The sequence below is a fragment of the Ailuropoda melanoleuca genome, chromosome 17 (assembly GCF_002007445.2).
Source record: "Ailuropoda melanoleuca isolate Jingjing chromosome 17, ASM200744v2, whole genome shotgun sequence".
NCBI classification, from domain to species: domain Eukaryota; kingdom Metazoa; phylum Chordata; class Mammalia; order Carnivora; family Ursidae; genus Ailuropoda; species Ailuropoda melanoleuca.
Genome location: NC_048234.1, coordinates 30,741,516 through 30,760,975, shown reverse-complemented (window position 1 = coordinate 30,760,975; position 19,460 = coordinate 30,741,516). Strand labels below are relative to the sequence as shown.

The following is a 19,460-nucleotide window of genomic DNA, read 5'->3' as shown; positions in this document are numbered from 1 at the left end:
TCGATCACCTTCTGCCATCTCAACAAAATGTCTAATGTGAATAACTGAACCTCTTATGTTCAAACAGATGTATTACCTAATGAAATAATTCACATTATAAAAGGAACCCTTTCATTTAAAAAGATCACGGAGGGGCTCCTGGGGGGTTGACTCTTGGTTTTGGCTCAGGTCATGATCTCAGGGTCCTGAGATCAAACCCCGAATCTGGCTCCATGCTGAGCACAGAGTCGGCTTGAGGTTCTTTCCCCCTCCTCCACCCTCCCCCTCTGCTCCTTCCCCTGCTCTCGTGCTCTCGCTTTCTCTCTCTCTCTCAAATAAGTAAAATCTTTCTAAAAAATAAGAAATTAAAAGATCATAAAATCTTTTTAGTTTGCCCATAATAAAATATGACCAGAGGGGAGAAAGTAAAAGTGGAAATGTACTATTAATCAGAAATTAATACAGAACACATGTGAAATTTGCTTACAGAGGAATGCCACCAATATGGAATATTAAAAGCAGCTAATATTACACCAAAAGCATAAACACGTTCATACATTGTAACAAAACTTATTTATTTCATATGGTTACATTTTTCTTTCCGGACACATTCAGTTTAGGTTAATCTTAGGATTCACTCCTATTACCCAAACACAGCTCAGCCGTATAGTAGTAAGTGTCCTGTTATTTTTCTGTAACAAGGAAAGCTGACACTGGCATTTTTTCTTTTAGTGTCTCCGAAAATCCTCATTCTTGTGCAAACTGAAAGTTAACTGTGTTCGTGTGCAAATAAAATTAGGCTGCTTGAGAGGGACTGTCCTTTGTGAATAAAGTGTGTTATTTGTGTTCCAAAGAAACACTTGCGATATCATGATCTCTCTGAATAAGGTAGACTGAAAAGTCAGGAAAAAGTAACAAGACCAGAAGAGACCACTGGAGCTGTTTGGAATTTCAGTCTTCCTTTTATGCTTCTAAATCACCGGCAGTTACTACATTTCAAAACCGATGGTAAAAGAATCAGGTGTAGATTTGTTCCATATTAGCAATGAGACGACATCAAGTAGTTTAAAATGCCCGTGTCTGTTGTGCTTACAAAGTGGTAACAGTGGAGAAAATGTTTACTTGCTTCCTATTTTGTTTTTCCTTGCACTCAGAACTAGCTGCCTTTACAATGATCCAGAAATGTCTTCCATGGAGAAGGAGTAAGAATTCACCATCCGTAACATCTATGTGGTTACTTGTAACATCATATGGCTGGGCTCTGAAAGAAAACAAAAATACATCAAGGATTGGGTAAACTCTGTTCAGATGTTCAGCTCTCAGGGTCTCCGTTTCTCAAATCAGAACCTTAAAGAGAAATGTGCCGGCTCCACACCATCTCTTTCATGATCACTATTACATTCCCTACGGACAGCTTAAGTCGACTTGGCATTCTATTTTCCAGTCCAAAAATGAGCAGAAAATGAATGTTAGAGCCAGATGTAAGAGCATTTGGGCAGGAGGAATGCAACTCTGTTTTCTGAATTACATCATCTATTTTAATTAGTGAAAGTTGGCACTTTCATTTGAACTTCATATTTGAGTGGATGGGGAGAAGATGTCCTTGTTTTGAAAATTCCAAGAGGCAGTGGAGTCCGAATGGAACTTTAGGAAGAGCTAATCCAGCTGGCCTCATCCTGTGAGAAGTGGAAATCGAACACGTAGTGAGTGCCCACCACGTGCCGAGTTCTATGTGAAAAGCCTCAGGCACGTTATCTGATTTTTACCCTCAGGATAAGCCTACGAGGTGCATTTTACAGCTCTGGAAAGAGTGGCATAGAGAGATGATTTGACCAGTCGCACGCTTTACAGTTGTAAAAATGTCCCAGAGCTGGGATTTGAGTCTGCAGTTCCAGAGCCAGTGGTTTTGAAATCAGAGAGAGGTGGTCATAATTCTGAAATGGGTGTGCGGCCTCTGAACTAACTTTGGTTAGTCTGGAGGAGGACAAACTTAGTTGCCTAAGAAACAGACTTGTCAGTTGCAGGGACTAAAGTGCAGTCACCAACATGCTCTCCGAGGGAACCTGGCCACCCAGCTGAGGGCTCCTCATCTGATCTGAATTGTAGAGAATTTAACACTGTCCTTCCCCCGAATCCAGGAGGGGCAAAGATGGGACTTAAATGTGGCAACTACTGTCGTGTTTTGTTCCCTTTGGACTTCCTTTCCCTCGAGGTCCTAAGCAAGGATGGAAAATCATAGCACAGCCGCTCTGCAGGGAGGCCGCGAGGACCTTACAGTTTAAGGCAGTTTATAGATGAAAACCCCAGAGAGAAGGTCCCCGCGAGAAAGAGTAAAGAACAGAGGCCGTAAGGGGGCTTTTGGAAATCATACTGCTATTTTTTCTGAAAGTTTCACCTCTCCCACCTCTTTGATGAAGGCAACAATTGCTTTAAGCAAATTGCCACACGAAGTTTTGCAAGGGAAAAACAGAGCTCCTTAGGCCACCTTCATTCCTCTGCAAATTTCCCCTCCCTCTGCGAAACAGCGCCCCCTAGAGCAGAGTCCCAGGCCCGCGGTTCGCGAGCTGCTGGAGGGGTTGTCGCTCATGGCCCAGGCTGCAACATCTGCGGGCTTACCCACTCCTTTGTCCTGTCTGGCTCCTTGTTTGTACGTAGGGCTCACTGGGTTGGGGGTGGGGTGGGTAGAGCACTGCGTTTTGTTTGGGTTCATTACAGGGCTGGGCACGGGGGAGGGAGGGATGCTGCAAAGGTGAATGTTACTTCCCACTTCTTAGAACATAACCTTCACCTGGCTGGTTTTCTTCAGCCCTGTCTTTCCCAAGCCCTTATCAGGCCCCTGATCCCAGCGCAAAGGATGAGATCCAGGCTGAGGGGCAAGAGTGGCCAAGAAGTTCTTACGCTGGCTTCTGGCCCTGGATTTCTGGCTTTCGTTAGTATAAGGATAAGGGGCCTCATTTACCTTTGTCTGCTCCTGCGTGGAAGCATTTTACACCTTCTGTAGCTAGTATAGAATGGATAACCTGCAAAGGCTGTTTCGAGGAGCTCAATCAAGCCAAGATTCAAATGAAATGTGCCTCTCTTCTTTTCCTTAAAGAAAGGGAAGTTAGGCCTATCCCCCGATCTTTCTACAGAAAACACAAGAGTTCGTATTCATCATTACACAATATTGTCAGATACTTTGGAAGGAACCTCTTTTAACACATGTGGGAAGCCAGAATGGCCTGTAGTGTCTATGTCTCCCTGGAAAGTTGCTTATAGAAATCTCAGCCCACCTGCCCAAAGGGGAGGAATATTCCTTTTGTACTGTAATTCTGATTCAAGGTAAATTTTTCCCAAAAAGCATTCTACTTTAAAAAGTATTTCCAGGTGCTCGTCTCCTTCACTTTCAAGTTTGGATTTTGTTTGTTCATGTCCTAAGACTTGTGCATGCTTTTAAAATAGTTTTACGCAAATAAAAAGTGTATCCGATCCAGGGGATGTATACTATTTGGAGAAACTTAAATTAGTAACATCGCTGGTAGCTTCGTTGGCCCCACAGGACAACTGTTGTCTCAAAAATTAATCTTCAGTGTGGTTTCCTTATTTACTTAAAAATCGTCCACTTTTGACCATCCCTGGCTTCTTCCATAAACTGTGTAAATAGGTTTTCGTGTTTCAGTTTTTTTGTTTACCAAAAGTTGAAGGGATACATTTCTAAAACCCTAGACGGTTTCCCAGAAAGTCAGTGTGGGGGCACCTGGCTAGCTCAGTTAGTGAAGCATGTGACTCTTGATCTCGGGGTCATGAGTTCGAGCCCCACATTGGATGTAGAGATTACTAAAAGTCTTATTTAAAAAGTGAAAAGTGAGGTGTTTCAGAAGGGGCGTCATGGTGTGAGGGTTCTGCTTTCAGATTTTTATCAGGGCCCCTTTCAAAAAGACCCTGAGCCACTACCGATATTCTGCTAGAGTAATGCTCCCCCTCCTACTTACTATTGAAAATACTTGAGACTTAATCCCTAGCAAGCGTTGAGAGACGTAGGAGTATTCTATTATACAGATACAGACATAGACATTTAGGCAAGGTAGGTAACTTGGCCAAGGCCCCAAGCTAATAAATGGTAGAATTGAGGGCATTTCAAAGGAAAGATATTTTTTAGTCCTGTAAATTAGATGGGCAGGCAGCATGGGTTACCCGTGGCTTTATTTGCAAAGCAGCATGAAGGAACCCCTCAGCTGCTACAGATCCCACCAGCAAAGCCCAGGTGCAGCGTGTGGACAGAAGGGCCAGGGAGGCCGGTCTAAGCAAAATCCACAGATACTCCCCGAATTGCCTCTTTCAAACGGTGTTTTTCTTTGTTCATGGCTGAAATTCTTCTTTTGAGCGTCCTGGCTGGAGCTCTCTTCTCTGGTAGGTGCCAGGAAGTTGTGATAGGTTCACTGAGAGGCGGTACAGTGTGGCCCAAGGAGGTCTTAGAATTATTTTCTAGATTATTGGGAGCCCACGAGACTTTCTTAAAAACCACCTTTCCTTAGGTTATAAGAATCCATCTCAATCAGGTAGGCCAACCCCTTTCAAACAAATTCTTTGGCTCTAGAAAGTGTTATGGTATGGTTTTATTTTGGTTTTGTTTGGTTGTGCTATTGTTTCATTGTTGACCACTTTCTTGCTATGTAGCACTTATCAGCTGTTACTTCAAGCAGATCATGGATTTGCCCCACAAGAGAAGGCCATTTACTAGAAATAAGTAGATCCCTTATTCCCAAAATGCAATAATGTTCCTTAGTCTGCTTCAGAAACGAGCCCTCCCACGTGTCTGTTGCCTCCTTCGATCATTTCGAGAGGCGTAAAATGCTTCCAGAAACAGCTTTAAAAAAAAAAAAAAATACATTCCGCATTTGAGAGAAAGCCTTGACAACGAGGGGAGGGTTGTGATTTACCAGGTTTTTCTAGCGTAAGAACCTTGCATGATTTATTTTCAGTAAGTCCTTTGAGGAAGGAAAAAAGCAAACACCTGCTACTCCAAACCATCACTAAATGTTTCATATTGAGTTGCTCACATTTCTCATTATTTTCTTCTTCCTTTTTTCCCCTAAGTATTGACCTGAAGCTAAAAGGAAAGCCCTAGTTGGCCTCGGCTGGAAGAAGAGGACACTCTTCTGCTTTGTGATTCTGCTGAAGCCTCTCTACCCAGAAGAGACAGGGCTGATGTGACTTTTTTCCACTTTGCACTACCTGGCACCACTCTAAATTTCTAAGGGGAAAAACAGTAAGGGAATTTGTTTACCCTTCGCATATTTTATGAAATCGTGTGTATTTTCCTATTTTGCCAATTACGTGCCTCAAAGATTTCAGTTGAACCTTAGCAAGACAATAGGACCTTCCATTTCAATATTCTGTTAACCCTTGGTGCAATGGTATCTCATCTCTCAGACGGGTGTTGACCTATCAGATACCTTCTGTCCGCTCTTAATCACGAGTGGCTTCGTTTCCAGAGATTGTCTGGATTTCTCCTTGGCGATCATTTTATGTTTAAAACACCCGGGGCTCGACGCTTCCTGGGCAAGGGGTCCCCCATGGAACTCTGCCTTTAAAACCCTAGACTCGCTTAGCACAGCTGTAAGCCAGACTCGGGTGTGAAGCCACCATCCGCTGAGTGTGCCCACTTGGTTCTTGGCCCCGTGAATCGTCTCTGATGTCCCAAAGGGACCCAGGTGTTCTAATTCACATCAGTTTTATTTTAGTTATCAAATCGGGCATCATGTTTTCTGTGAATCGGTCTTTTTAAAAATCATTATTTCTCCGATGGATGCTGAATACCTCCATGCTGAGAAACTTAAGGGCTGATGTTGGCATTTTTCGGTAGCTATCTGGGCTTCACGCCGTCAGCTTCGTTCAAAATGTTACATTGTAAGTACCAAGGATTCAAGTGGAGGTGTCCCGCTCAGAAATCATTATTTGGGGACCTTCATTTCTCTAAAGTTCTCTCTCACAGGCGTCACAAAAAGCAATCTGTTTTCAATCGCTTTAATCTGACCAGAGGTTTAAAAGGAAACAAGAGTGTCTGCTATCATTTGCAAAATGCCTCTGTGTGGTCTTCACGTGCCCTTTAAAATACCAACATGCTCTCAAATCTGCGGGCCTCTGGCAGAGGGCTTGGCAAAGCCATGGCCGAATTTAGCACAGCACCTGTTTTCACACAGCCTTGTCACTAAGAATGGCTTTCACACTAGGGTCGAAAAAAATTTTTTTTAATATTTCACGACATACGAAATTTATTCAGATTTCAGGACCCGTAAAGAAAGCTTTGTGGGGACACGGCCTCGCGAGCTGGTTCCCAGGCTCCCTGGGGCTAGTCTGTGTAGCAGTGGCAGAGTGGAACTGTGGCAGCAGACCATGGGCCGCCAAGCCTAAGCTATTTTACTGTCTTTATAGGAGGAGTTTGCTGGGCCCTGCCTGCCCCAGCACACCCATTCTCCCCCTCTCCCACCTAGGATTTGAATGTTTGTTGCTATAACAGAATGATTTATTCTTTAAAAAGAAAATGTTGGCCTCCCTACTCAGTAAAATAAATCGTTGGCTGAAAAAGACAGGGAGTCCTCCCCACAAAAGCATGGCTTGGGGTTTGTTTCTGTGACCCCAAGTGAAGCCTGCTTAGAAGCCTTTTGGCTGTTTTTACGGGTGTTGCCGAGGTCCTGAACGCTCTCTGGGGGCCGTTCTTAATCTCCGGTATCACCTGTTACTAATAAGCTAGCAATAGTAAAAATGCAGTGGAGACCAGGGTTCCACCGTGGGTTTGGGCTGGTGGCTACATCCAGGAGAGCTGTCCAGGGCACTTGAGTCCTGGCTTTCAGGCGCTTGCAGACACCTTGAGGTAGGCCTCTTTGTGCGGGGGACTGAATGTTGCTGCCTCATTCGCTTCATGCCTGTCTCCCGCCCGCCTTCCAGACGCGCGCTCATACACACAGGTCAGCGCTCTTCCCTCCATAAGCCATACTTAACCGAATTCCCCTCTCTGTGTCCCTTTCAACTGAGTGTTTTGTTGAACTGTGTTCTTTTGGGTCTCCTCCCTCCTAACATCTGTCTTGTCCAATAGAAAAAACCCCAGAACATACGCTGTCTCTCCACCCAGCTCCACCTTGGGAAGCCCAAATTATGCCTCTCCCAGAGCTCCGTGTTGACATAAGACCAGTGACCTAATATCCCAGGTTCACCCAGGGACCACTGTTGCTCTGGTATAGTTATTGACAAAGCTCCCTTTTGCTCAGCCATGTCCCATTTTGGAAAATGAATGAAGTGGTCCCCCGAACCACAGGCGGGAATGAAGAAATCAGGGTTGTGTCGAGTTGGTTCAAGCCTGAGAACAGAGAGCTTCTGATAGAAGAGTCTTGTTATATTCAACCGGACATGGCAACAATCTCACCATTCACTTTCCCTTGACCCTGTCTAGCCTGTTCATGGAAAACCGCTCAGGCGATATTCTGTTGGAAGCTTCCTGTTCCTACATGGAAATTACGAACCTCTCTTCCAGTCACTGATTTTTCTCTGGGCTGTTCTATGGGCTGCACCACTGTTCCGATAGGCATCTGCTATTTTATTACCTTAAAAAGACACCTTAATTTAAGTGCACGTGCTAGAGAAAAGCCACTCTGTAAATTCAGTCCGAGTAAATAGAATTCTAGAAGAATCCTGAAAAAAATAATCCCTAAGCAGATAGGTAGACAGATGTAAACATTGACGTCAGTAGCTATCTAGCTCTTGCATTCTGAGCATTCTTGCTTTGGTTCTGACTTCTGGGAACGGTTTTACACTTTTCCTGTAGGTGTGTAGGTCAGGGAACCAAGGTGGTCACGGGGCATAAGTCTTGTTTTCCCAAGGTGGCAACCGGTTACTCTTTGCTTAGCTCCTTGACTAAGAAAGAACGTAAATCTACACAGAAGATACCATCAAGGAGTGAAAAAGTTTGTGTGAGGGCACTAGCTGGGTGTAGAAGAAATCCTGAAGTTCCTTGGAAGCCATACAACGTTTCGTGGGGCTACCTTCTAAGATACACTCCGACCTGTGTGAGGAAGTCACTACTCTAAGCTTTTGTGTTATTAAGATGTCATTTTAAGTATTTGGTTATGTCACTACGTTTGCGCCTCATCTAATCACAATGCCTCAGTAGTCTGCTCCCTTAGAAACATTTAGATGTGCACAAACCAATCTTTTATATATTTGAAAGTTTTTCTACCATGTATTGGGTTTGCTCAGAATAAAGTATCTATTAGACTCTGTTTTGGTAAATAAATAATTTCTCCCTAAATAGCGTGGGTTAATAATATAAAGATATGTAACACCACCATATTAAAATATATATATATTATATAGCCTCTCTGTATAATTCAGAAATAAAAATTGATTCCACAAGTCATGGGCTTTCCTTTCTCTGTGTCAGCGAGAGTCTTTCTCCAGCTCCACTTCTGCCAAAGACTTATGTGGATGTCAGTCTAGCTCGGCCCCTGGTGCTTGAGGACGGTGCTACTTTCGGCTTTTGTGGTTACTTGATTTTTGTCAACTTCTCCTTTCTCTTTCCTTTGCCTTTGGGGGCGTGTATCTGTTTTAAAATCAAAATACATTAAGTGGCATTTTATTTTTAGTTTGGGGTTTCCACACACACACACACACACACACTTTTACAGCCTGCAGGCAAAATCAGAATTAGCCCCTGTGCCTTAAAAAAAAAAAAAAAATCTAATAACCAGATCTGTAGCTCTGCCCCTCCCAAAGTGGCTGGAATAATCCAAGGAACAGCTGCTCTACAGAAAGTGAGACACTGCATGTTCTCACGATCTACGAATGAGTCACTATCCCAGTGAGTGGGTATTGTCCTCTACCCAGTGAAGGTAAGGACAAGAGAAGACAGAGAAGTGATTACGGTCCAATGAAGGGCATGACGCTGCAAGGTTAACTGTTCTGGTCGTCTCCCCCTTGCCCTAACCAAGGCCGTGGGAACGGGAGGTAGGCTCGGAGTCCAGCAGTTGGGAGAGGGCGGGTGGGAATGTGGTGAATGTACTCTGTGGCACACTCCACAGCTGTTAGGAAGCAACGCATCCTTAGAGCCACACTTGGAGGGGAGAGTGGAAAAAGAAAGAAAAACTCACTACAACTCAAAAGACTCAATAGGGTCGTTTCTGTACCTTCCATATGTGCTGACACCAGCACGACATGTGATACAAGACGCGTCCCTCTGTAGGGATTCGGCACGCTCATTAGTTAGACTACGGGGTGGCGCTAGGAGTAGGGACCCAGGATGAAGCTGGGAGCCTCATTAGAAACCAAAATCGGAAAGAATATGTTATGGGCTGAAGTTCAAAGTAAATCAAATAAAATGTTAAGCTTTCAGCCCCAGATCAGAGACAAGCTGTGTCAAGGCCCGTCGAGTCTCCCAAGGGGCTGTTTCTTGCCCGGCTCCTCTTGCCGTTGCACCGTCTCCCTGTGTGGGCAGGGACAGTGTGCTTGCCAAGAGCCACCCCGGGTTCCATCACTCTGTACAGTCACAGAGAGTAGTTGAGCTGGGACCTTTCGGTTGTACGTACCACTCCTCGCCCGGCTGCGGGCTTCACAGAGCAAAGGGACTGGTTTCTGAGGCTAATTTTCCTCTCGAGTTTCACTCACATGCATCCAACATAAGTCTCTTGGGCCAGGCAAAATGATTTCTTTTCAATATATGACCATTTTAATGATAACTAGATGGCAGACGCTGATCACTGCCAACTACTGTCTCCCTAGCCTGACCCCTCATAAGCGACCTACAGCCCTGATGGTTGATCATGACCTCCTTGTGAAAGTCAACCTCCTTAGATCGGTGAATGAAGTTCCCGTTTTCGCCTGTCTTCGTTATCTCTTGCTACAAAACAAATGATAGTTGATTCTCCTTATACGCGGTTAGTTGTGTCCTATAAAGTCACTGAGAACGCTGACTTAGCAAATGCTGACCCACCGCTCCTCCGTTACAGGGCTGGGCTTCCGTGAGCCGCCGATCGTACTGTTTCCATGAACTGATCAACACATAGCCTCGTTCAATGTGTGTTTCTGTTTAAATACACGTTAATATATACTGTCACTTCATGAGCATTGAATTCGAAGTCAACAGCCTGACTGTAACTCATGCCTGGATGAAGAAGCTGACCTGGTACATGAATTTTCTCCATACGGAGAAATTCCTGTGTTTAGGAATGCTAGCATTTCTGCTCTATGCTTGGGGACCATTGTAAACAGTGAAATCACCAACAAAAATCACAAAAATGCGCAAAACGTGGCACTGAATTGAGCATGAAAAGGACCCTTGTTTACTGTATGAGACCGAAACAGGAAGCAGAACCTTGCCTTGTAAGACCCCAGCTGGAATGCGTGCACCAGGCAGCTCAAAGTTTACACTGTTCTGCACAGGCCCACACGTGACCATTGGAAAGCGCCGCGAGTATGATTTTGAGGTTGCACGTAAGTCTGAGTGGAGTAGGTGAATTTGCAGTGTGGAATCCTTGAATAGTGAACATCCACCGTATCCCAAAATTCAGCGACCTAAAACGACACGTGTTACTATTTCAGTTCCTGTGGGTTAGAAATCCAGATAAGTCTTAGACGGTCCTGCCTGCCAAAGTCCCACAGGCTGCAATCAGTGTGGGCCCACACTCAGGGAGAGCTTACACAAGGGTATGAATACTAAGAGGGGGCATCATGGGATAGCATCTTAGAAGTTACCCTCTTGTATCCCTCAAGCCTTCTGCAAATGCCTCTTTGACCACTGTCTCTTCTCATCAACGAGTAATTATATTTCTCAATGTTTCTCTTTTCTTCCTTTTTTTCTGCCATTTTCCCATGACTTCAAGTAACACGTCTCTTCAGATCTCAGTGCTTCTCTTTTCTTCCTTTTTTTCCTGCCACCTTCCCATGACTTCAAATAACACATCTCTTCGGATTATTCAAATTCTGGTTTCAATCCCAACCTCCAAACTTCCACAATCACTTTCTCACTCCATCTCTGTATCCACTGCAATTCCTGAGGGGGAAAAAAATTAATTCTCTCCCTTCTCTGACGTGATGAGACCATGTCTCTACCATCCCATTGCTATTGGAATCACGAATACTGGGATTTAAATCCTGGTCTGCCTACCAGCTGTATTACTTTGGGCCTGTTACTTAACTTCTTTGAGCTCTAGTTTACTCACTTTTTAAAAATGTGGATAAAACTCTCATCTTACACGGTTATATAAGAGTTAAATGGGATTTAAATGCCCAGAGAAGCCATTCAATAAATATTAGTTCTCTTCCCCACCCTCTTTTTTTCTTCGTCTTTCCACATACCCAGGCTTTTCTCTGTTAACGTGCCACTTTTCCCAATCCACAGCCAACCCCCACTTCAGTTTCTGCCAACTATGTCAGCATCTTGTTTCCTATCCCACCCCCTCTTCTAAATAGACTAATTCTCCTTAATCCCTCCTCTTCTCCCACAGCTATTTTAGTTCATCTCTCTTACTCCTCCCCTAGCTCATTCCCAGCTTTCATTTCCTATTTTTGCTTGGTTTACCTCTGGTTTTTACTATTTGGAAACAACCTCAAACTTGCAAGAACAGTAGAAGAAATTACTTTTCCTCAGACACTTGAGAGTAAGTTGTCTCCATAACACTTCATCACCCCCCAAATGTTTGGTTGTTTCCTACAAACAAGGACATTCTCATAACCCAGCACAGCTATTCAAACCGGGAAATTAACACTGAAACATGACTACCACTGAATTCACACACGCCATTCCAGTTTTACCTGTTGTCTCAATAAATGTCCTTTATGACAAAAGGATCCAGTTCAGAATCACACGTTGTGTTTTGTCATGTCCCTCTAGACTCCTAGATGTCAAAGAGAAGACCAGGTTCAGCACTAGCAATGTATGTGTATCATATCAAAAGATACCAGTGGCCACCGTCAGAAAGATTCACATGTGCAAGAACCATGGCTTCTGGGGTGAGGTCCCAGTGCTGTTCCTCACCAACCATGTGACCATGAGTATGTCACATTAAGCATCAAGTTTCTGCCAAAATGTTATTTGTGCTTGTGTTCAGGTGGTGATACCAGGAGACACTGTTTTTCTTCCTCTTCTTGCCTTCTACCATTCAGTACATTTCAATTTTAAAAAATGGTCATGAATTACTTCTAACGATGGCAAAGAACCAATATGAAACTATACAAACTTTGCTTATTCGGCTGATAAAAAATTTTTCTTAATACATTTGGCATTTAATAACCTATCCTAGGACACATTTCTCTATAGGCTCAAATACAATTCCCGTGTAAGTATCAAATCAAGAAAAGTGTCAGCAACGAACTCAGTCAGTTGCTATACTCTCCACCCCAACGTTTTGTCCCTGAGACTATCTGAGAAGAGGACACCACTATGGGGCCCCTGGCTCCTAAAGGCATGTACATAGATAGTTCTGGACAGTAGAGCAGACCCATCAGCTCAACCAGCTGTATTTCTTTGAGCTCTGACCAAGCCTAAAGTTTCTGACCCCAAGCCTCTCCCTCTCCCTGTTCCACTCCTTTCTCCCGTGCTGGAGAGAGCAAGAATAATTGATTATGCTGAGCTAGAAGGCAAGCCCCTCTCAAAGAGCTGTCTGCTTCTCATTTTTCTTCTAGTTGATACAGTTTTGGACAAAAGACCTAGCGTCTGGCTCACATGTGGAAGAATAAAGAAAGGATAGAGTTGGAGGACTGATGTGGCCCACGTGTTTCATGTCAAAGTGAGTCGGAGGTCTCTTCAAGCTCATTAGGGGAGGCGGAAGACCCAAGGGCCAGACTTCCACAAGTGCAGGTTTCTCTAAGGTCATGGGGAATGTCCATCTTCCCAAGTCATTCCTGGGGAGCACTCTGCAGGCTCTGCAGAAAAAATAGCCTCCCCACACAGTCCTCACCTTTAACATGCCTTTTGACCATTAGATGACTTGGAAATTAGAACGTGCTTAAATTATCAGTAAGGGAAACACAAATAAGAGACTCTTGCTATGTTTCTAATTTTAATTTTCCCCCAAATACATGTTCTAAAGAATTTTAATATAACCCTTGGTCGCAATAAAATTTTCAAATGAAGACATATTTAAAGGAAAGTCCCTTTGTATCCATCATTTCTCGCTGTTGAAATCGAAGCCCAAACTGGGTGGCTTAGAAGAATAACACTCATTCATTTTGCCCACTCACCTACGATTTGCTCAGGACTTTGTAGGGCTGACTCATCTCTGTTCCACACAGCATCTGCCTGGGAAGCTTGGCAGGGGGCTGGAGGATCCAGGTTCACGTCTGACTAACCCAGATGGCAAGTTGTTTAAAATTTTCAGCAAATTTAAAGCTACAATTTTCCCAAGGATACATATTATCCAGGTGGTTTTAAAGGAAAATGAGGATTGTAAATAAAAGGAACGGAGTAGCTACCTCTCGCTTCCTAAAATACAGTTTTTGAAAAGTTGAAAATGTGACTTTCACACAAATATAAAATGAATGTGTCAAAGACATAGTCCAACAATTAATGAATTATGTTGAGTGAGATTTTTAGACTGGTGAAGTGGGTGAAAAGTAGGGTTATACAGAGTATATCAGGAATGATCACATGAATTTGCTAATAGCTGTATTACCATCAGTATACCATCCAATAAGACAATAAAACGTAAGGTTGGAGTGAGCATTTCTACTGCTGGAAATCAATTGTGTCTTGACTGAATGATACGCATTTCTGGGGAAATTATCTCCATTCCACAGTCTCAGTCCGTGTACTGAGGGACTTGTCCCTCTGTGACCCTCCTTGTCCAAGATGGCCATGTGGCCTGGCCTTGCCCAAAGGAGCATTCCATTCCCCCAGTGAGGGATTAGGACAGAGTCATGTGGCCCCACTGGATTCTGAACGACAGTGAGATTTTGCAGTAGGCTTTAGTGAGAGCCTCCACATTCTCCGGGGCACTTGAGTCTGGAAGACTTTGGGTCAGAACTTGCTGGCAGACATCCTGGCACCACACAAAGCCTGAAATTGAAGAACGTGGAACAGTGAAGACAAACAATGGAGGGGGGACAGCATGCCGATGCCCCCACTACCTGATTGCAGCCCTAATACAGGGACTTCTCAGTTATAGGCAAAAGAGTTCCTTTTTTTTTTTTTTTTTTGGTTTGTTTAACCCAGGTAAATGGATTCTTCACAATACAAGAAGGTTCTCGAGCCCTCGCTGCTTCTTCCGTGCTATCCAACTAAACAGATAGTCACTGCTCTGTGCTTCGATATTCCCGTCTATTAAAGGAATAAACAATACCTACAAAGAGTCATAAAGATTAAATACATAATAAATAAAATATAAAATATGTTTACAATGCGAAAGTAAAAGAAACATCATCTACCTTCATTTTTCTAGATTAAATTCTTTCTAGCCCTCCATTTACTAGGATGAAAAGACTCCCTCGTCATTATTGGGGGCTCTTTCACTCTTTAGTGCTAAAAAATGTCAAGAATCACCTAGGAAAGATTGTTTGGTCCTTGATCTATCATGGTTGCTACTGGAATAGTCACTGCCCAAGACCATGTGGTCTATTAAAGGCAGGTGGCTCTACGCCTTCTTTGCCATCTGGGAGACCTAGTGACGTGTACCCAGCTCCTGAGACTCAGCGCTCCCAGCAAATGCATCAGCTCACCCCGCCAGAAGTCCTGCTCCTGTTCGGACACTCACATACAAGACATCGATGCGTGTGGATGCTTCTGCCCATTTATCCGAGAGTCCCTGGTGCCGCCGCAATCTCGGGCAACTCCCTCTCTTTCAGTCCAGTGACTCCATCCGCATACCATCTGCTCTGTCTAAGGAACACCCCGCCAGATTCGCCGCCCACGTGGAAGCCTAGATAGAGTCATACTACAGATGCTGTGTAGCTTCTGACTTGAGCTGGGAAACACACTCACACACACACGAATTAACACCTGGTGGTGGGCAGCCTCCAAGAGAACTCCCCATCATCCCTGCCCCCTGGTATTCCCACTTTGTGTCATCCTCTCCCCTGGACCGGGGACTGGACCCAGTGATTCACTCCTAAGAAGCAGAAGACAGGACGAGTAATAAAATGACCCCTCCAAAATTAGCCTCTAAAACAACAGTAGCATCTCTCCTGTTTGCTTTCTCTCCCTTTCTCCTGCACTGCTCTGAGGGTGGCCGGATGCCATTCTGTCAGTGGCCCCACAGAGAATCCCATGTGGTAAGGAACTGACAGCTAGGACCACAGCCAGAAAGGACCCGAGGCTTGCCAAACGCCACATGAACAAGCTTGGAAGCAGAGAGATTGATCCTTCCCAAGATCCGCCTTGAGATGACTCTGTAACCCATGCCAAAACCCTGGGCTCGGCCTTGTGAGGGACCCTGAGCCAGCAAGGCAGCTGATTCCTGACCTACTGAAACAGAGACCGTAAATGTTACTCGTTTAAAGATGCGAAGATTTGGAATAATTCGGTATATAGCAACAGATAACTAATAAACCACCCTGAAGATCAGTAGCCCTGAATTTTCTGGAAAAGAGAGTAAAATTACCTTTTCCTCCTTTTGGAAGTCTTTTCTGGAGGGAGTAGGAACCAGCAATAAATTGCTTAGTCAATTACCCTGTGACAAGCGCAAACGAATTACCCGTAGCCGTGTAAGGAGGTGTAACAGGAATCTACAGAGGGAGATCACCACCATGTGTCACTGACAGTCCAAACTCCAGTCCACAGTCAAGAACAGCCACACTCCCTACACTGCATGATAATCAGCACCCTCCCTCCTTCCAGTGGAAGGAAGGAACAGAGTCTGATGCTTGCAGGAACCATGGCGAGGCAGCTGCCCCGAGTCCCTAAAACGGCCCTTGGCGTTCCTAAAGAAACCCAAACCTGTTCCTTTGGCCACAAGAAAACAAGCTGGTTTCACTTTAAGGTTCCAGGGATCATGGAAAGTCCTCAGAGGCTAGAACTCCCTCCTCTACCAGGGGACCCTGCCCTAAACCTGGAGATTCTGGGGCAGTTGGGGAATTATAGCCTTCCATGAAGGGCCGCCTGCAGGAACAGGAGCCCGCCTACCGCACCTGACACCAGGGAGCGATCTGCGGTCCAAGAAGCTGGGCTCCGGGGACTCTGCTGGGCTCCACCACCAGGTCTCAGTACATGAGTGCATAGTCTGCCCCAAACACTAGGGGTGGGGGTGGGGGAGGCTTTGTGCGTGTAACCCCGGGAGCCCCACTGCCTTTATGTCCCATGTCAGCACTACCTACAGACTCTGTAAGGCGAATAACAGGGTCTGGACTGGTACCACGCTGTGGGCCCTGGGTGTGGGCAGAACGCATTTGAAAGCATTTTCTAGTCAAATAGGTCCTGACTGCTCCATCTTTATTCAGCAAATGAGCTCTCCTGCTTTAGGGGACCCTCCCATTTTCCCATATGGGCAAGAGTGGGGAAAAGGGGAGGAAAAGGCAGTGCTGGAAACAGAGTAGGACCAGGGCGTCTCTCCTGGTTGCTGCCCTCTTGTCCCTGGGAACAGGTCTCGTACTAGCCCCTGGGCACGGAAAGCCTGATGATGACAACTATGGAAAGAAGCAAAATTTGGGATCTGCTAATGACTTCCTGGGGGACCTGAGGCCCGTCTCTGAGGTGGGTTAATGCACCGCCTCACCTTTGATGAGCCTTGGGGACAGGAGAAAGTTCACCAGCAGGGAAGTCACATACCTAATGGGTGGTAACTGGGTATCTCTTAACTTCCCTTCCAAAAAATCTAATTAAATGATGGCGGGAGGCTTCCAATCCCCAGTCCAATGTGTACGGAGCTTGGAAGCTGTCTTTCCTGTGCACACGAGAAAAAAACAAAAACAAAAACCCCCCAGCAACTCTTCTATCCCATTGAACTGAGGTCATAGGACCAAGAGCCGCCCGTAAAATTGAGGTGACAGAGAGGCACATACAGAGAATCTCCAGGGAGAAGAGACCTCCAGGGAAACAGCAGCAGGGTAGAAAAACCGACACTGTGACTTGCTGGAGTCTGAGAGTTAGAAATTCTATGGGGCGGCCAGTCAGAGGGGGATCCCCACCCCGTCATGAGTGTTATCTCCAGAAGCCCTACCAGATTCTCGATGAAGATCGAGAAAAGTTCCCGAGGGGAGGGGAAAGTAGCCATTTGTATATACACCCGGAATAGTTTGTTCTTTACATAGCTGTCCTCAAGACAGTCTAACTTCCTGAGGTTTTACTAGAACCCAGCGGACCTGAGAGAGAGAAAATACCCACCTCCGGCCCCTCCCGCACCAGCCTTCTGGTCTTACCTAAGGGAGAAAAAACAGAGAAGCTGGGACGCCCGGGGGAGGGCCACCACCCAGGGACACAGGCTCACTAAAGCCCGGGACCTAATGATAGGATCGCAGAGCACTTCCTCCTTCCTGACACCTCACCATCCTATCCGCAGGGCTCCTTGGAACAGGGGAATACAACAGAGAACCGTGTGTCTCAGACAATGTTTAACAAGTCTCCGGGGACACCCCCAAACAACAGGGGTGACACAAACAAAGACGCCAGAGAAGGTTAGCCTCTGACACATATAGTTACCTCAAGCGACTAACAGCCGATGCCTCACCAGAGGCGTTTTGTCTCCTGTAAAACGTCCCACTAAAGACCCATTTCCCTCCATTCCTGTATCCGCTATATGATGTCCGGTTTTCAAGAAAAATTTCAAGGCACATTGAAGGACAAATGAAATGATGCATTACAATGTTATTGACGAGATTAGTAAAAGCAGAAATGAGTCTTCCCAGACTCTAGGCTGACTTGCTGTCGGCCTTCCCCACTTGACAGGAGCTAAGGGTTGTTTCTCTAGGAGCATATTCTCAGAGCTCGGGCAGGTGAACAGTCCGGGGGAGCCGGGGGAGCCACACGGCCAGATCGTCTCCACTCCTCTAAGTAAAAAGGGCCATGTTCCTGTCAGAAAGCTCCAGTGGGGGGCGCCTGGGTGGCACAGCGGTTAAGCGTCTGCCGTCGGCTCAGGGCGTGATCCCGGCGTTCTGGGATCGAGCCCCACATCGGGCTCCTCCGCTATGAGCCTGCTTCTTCCTCTCCCACTCCCCCTGCTTGTGTTCCCTCTCTCACTGGCTGTCTCTCTGTCAAATAAATAAATAAAATCTTTAAAAAAAAAAAAAAAAAAAAAAAAAGAAAGCTCCAGTGGCTTTTTCGTTACACATTGGTTCTGCAGCCCTGAAGGCTCCCTGACCTGGAGCTTAGGACCTAAGTCTGCAGAGCTTGGAATCAGAGTCCAGATCTCGCCAGCCGGGCTCTGAGGGAGACTTGAGTGGCCCTAGCACGATGAACCTGGAGTAGAGGTTTGGGAGTTGGGCCCGTGGCCAGGGCCGTCTACTCCATCCCAAAGGCCAGAGGCTGGGTCTACCCTCTCCCTTGGCCAAGAGCCTCTAGGCTTTCTAGGTTGGGGGAACAAACTGGAATCCATGGCAATAATGGGAGGGTGTCCAGGCTGGGCCCCTCCCCTCCCCCCTCCAACTATTTGCTGGCTAACAAATGCAACAGTGGCTCTTCCAGTAGGTGAGACATTAAGAACCTGACAAGGCGAGGTTCGGTGAGGAGATTGGGTCAGGCGCCAAGTTTGGCTGGGTAATAGGATTTAGCATCTGAGTGAGTTGTGTGGCTAGGAGGGAAATGTCACATCATGGGGTGAGAAGCAGGCCGTTAAGAAATTGAGATCCAGTGGCAGAGAGACACCGTGTGGTGAGGAAGAAGAAAAGGACAGTGATGGGCCGGATGCGTGGTGGAGGCCATTGATGAGGAAGCTAAGGTCAGAGGGGACTTTGGCAGGGGAGTTGTGGGTCCCGGGGGGGGCACAGTGGGAACAGCATCTTCCCATGACACAGGAAGTCCTGCTCACCTGGTCATTCTGCAACGATCTTGATAGCAAGTTTGCACGGAGCTACGCTCAACAGGAGCTTACTCAGGTGGCTGCAGAAGACTAGGGACACCAGCTACAGCCAGCAGGCCTACAAAGGACAGGGAGGCCGGCCAAGTCCACAGCCGCCATGTTCCAAGCTTCACCGGCTTCCTTCACTCACCCCAAGGCTTTCTCCCACAGTCTCCTCCCTGCGTGTCTCCCTGCTCTGTCAACACAGGTAGTACCTGACGGGCCAGGGGCCCTGGCTGACACAGGCCAGGCTGGGAAAAAGGATACAGGAAGGAAGGGAAGAGGTTAATCACCATATCCCCAGAGATAGTGGGTCCTAGCTCAGGGCAAGTGCCCCAAACTGAGAAAACAGGAGCCCAGGTGACATGCGGTGAAGGTCAGAGTGAAGACATCTTGCGGAGGCTGCCTAGAGCCTTTGGGAAAAGATTCTCCAGCCAGCCCATGAATCCCCGACTCACCAGCTGTCATCTGCACCCTCACCTCTTGGCTCCCCCTCAGACTCCACTCAACTGGGACTCACGGGACGAGATT

At 46.1% G+C, this 19,460-nt stretch overlaps 1 protein-coding gene across 5 annotated transcripts in view; it reads left to right on the top strand.

The window, feature by feature from the left end:
- PRUNE2 (prune homolog 2 with BCH domain) overlaps positions 1–7,668 on the top strand; it is a 260,462-nt gene extending 252,794 nt beyond the window's left edge. For 3 of the 5 annotated variants that reach the window (XM_034646743.1, XM_034646741.1, XM_019805122.2), the window contains 2 exons: positions 1,134–1,181; positions 5,056–7,668. In XM_034646743.1, coding sequence (XP_034502634.1) covers positions 1,134–1,181; positions 5,056–5,086 — 79 coding nt within the window. In that variant the 3' untranslated portion in view covers positions 5,087–7,668. The remainder of the gene's footprint in view (positions 1–1,133; positions 1,182–5,055) is intronic. The other 2 variants (XM_034646745.1, XM_034646744.1) reach the window with 1 other exon arrangement.
- The last annotated feature ends 11,792 nt before the right edge of the window (positions 7,669–19,460 follow it).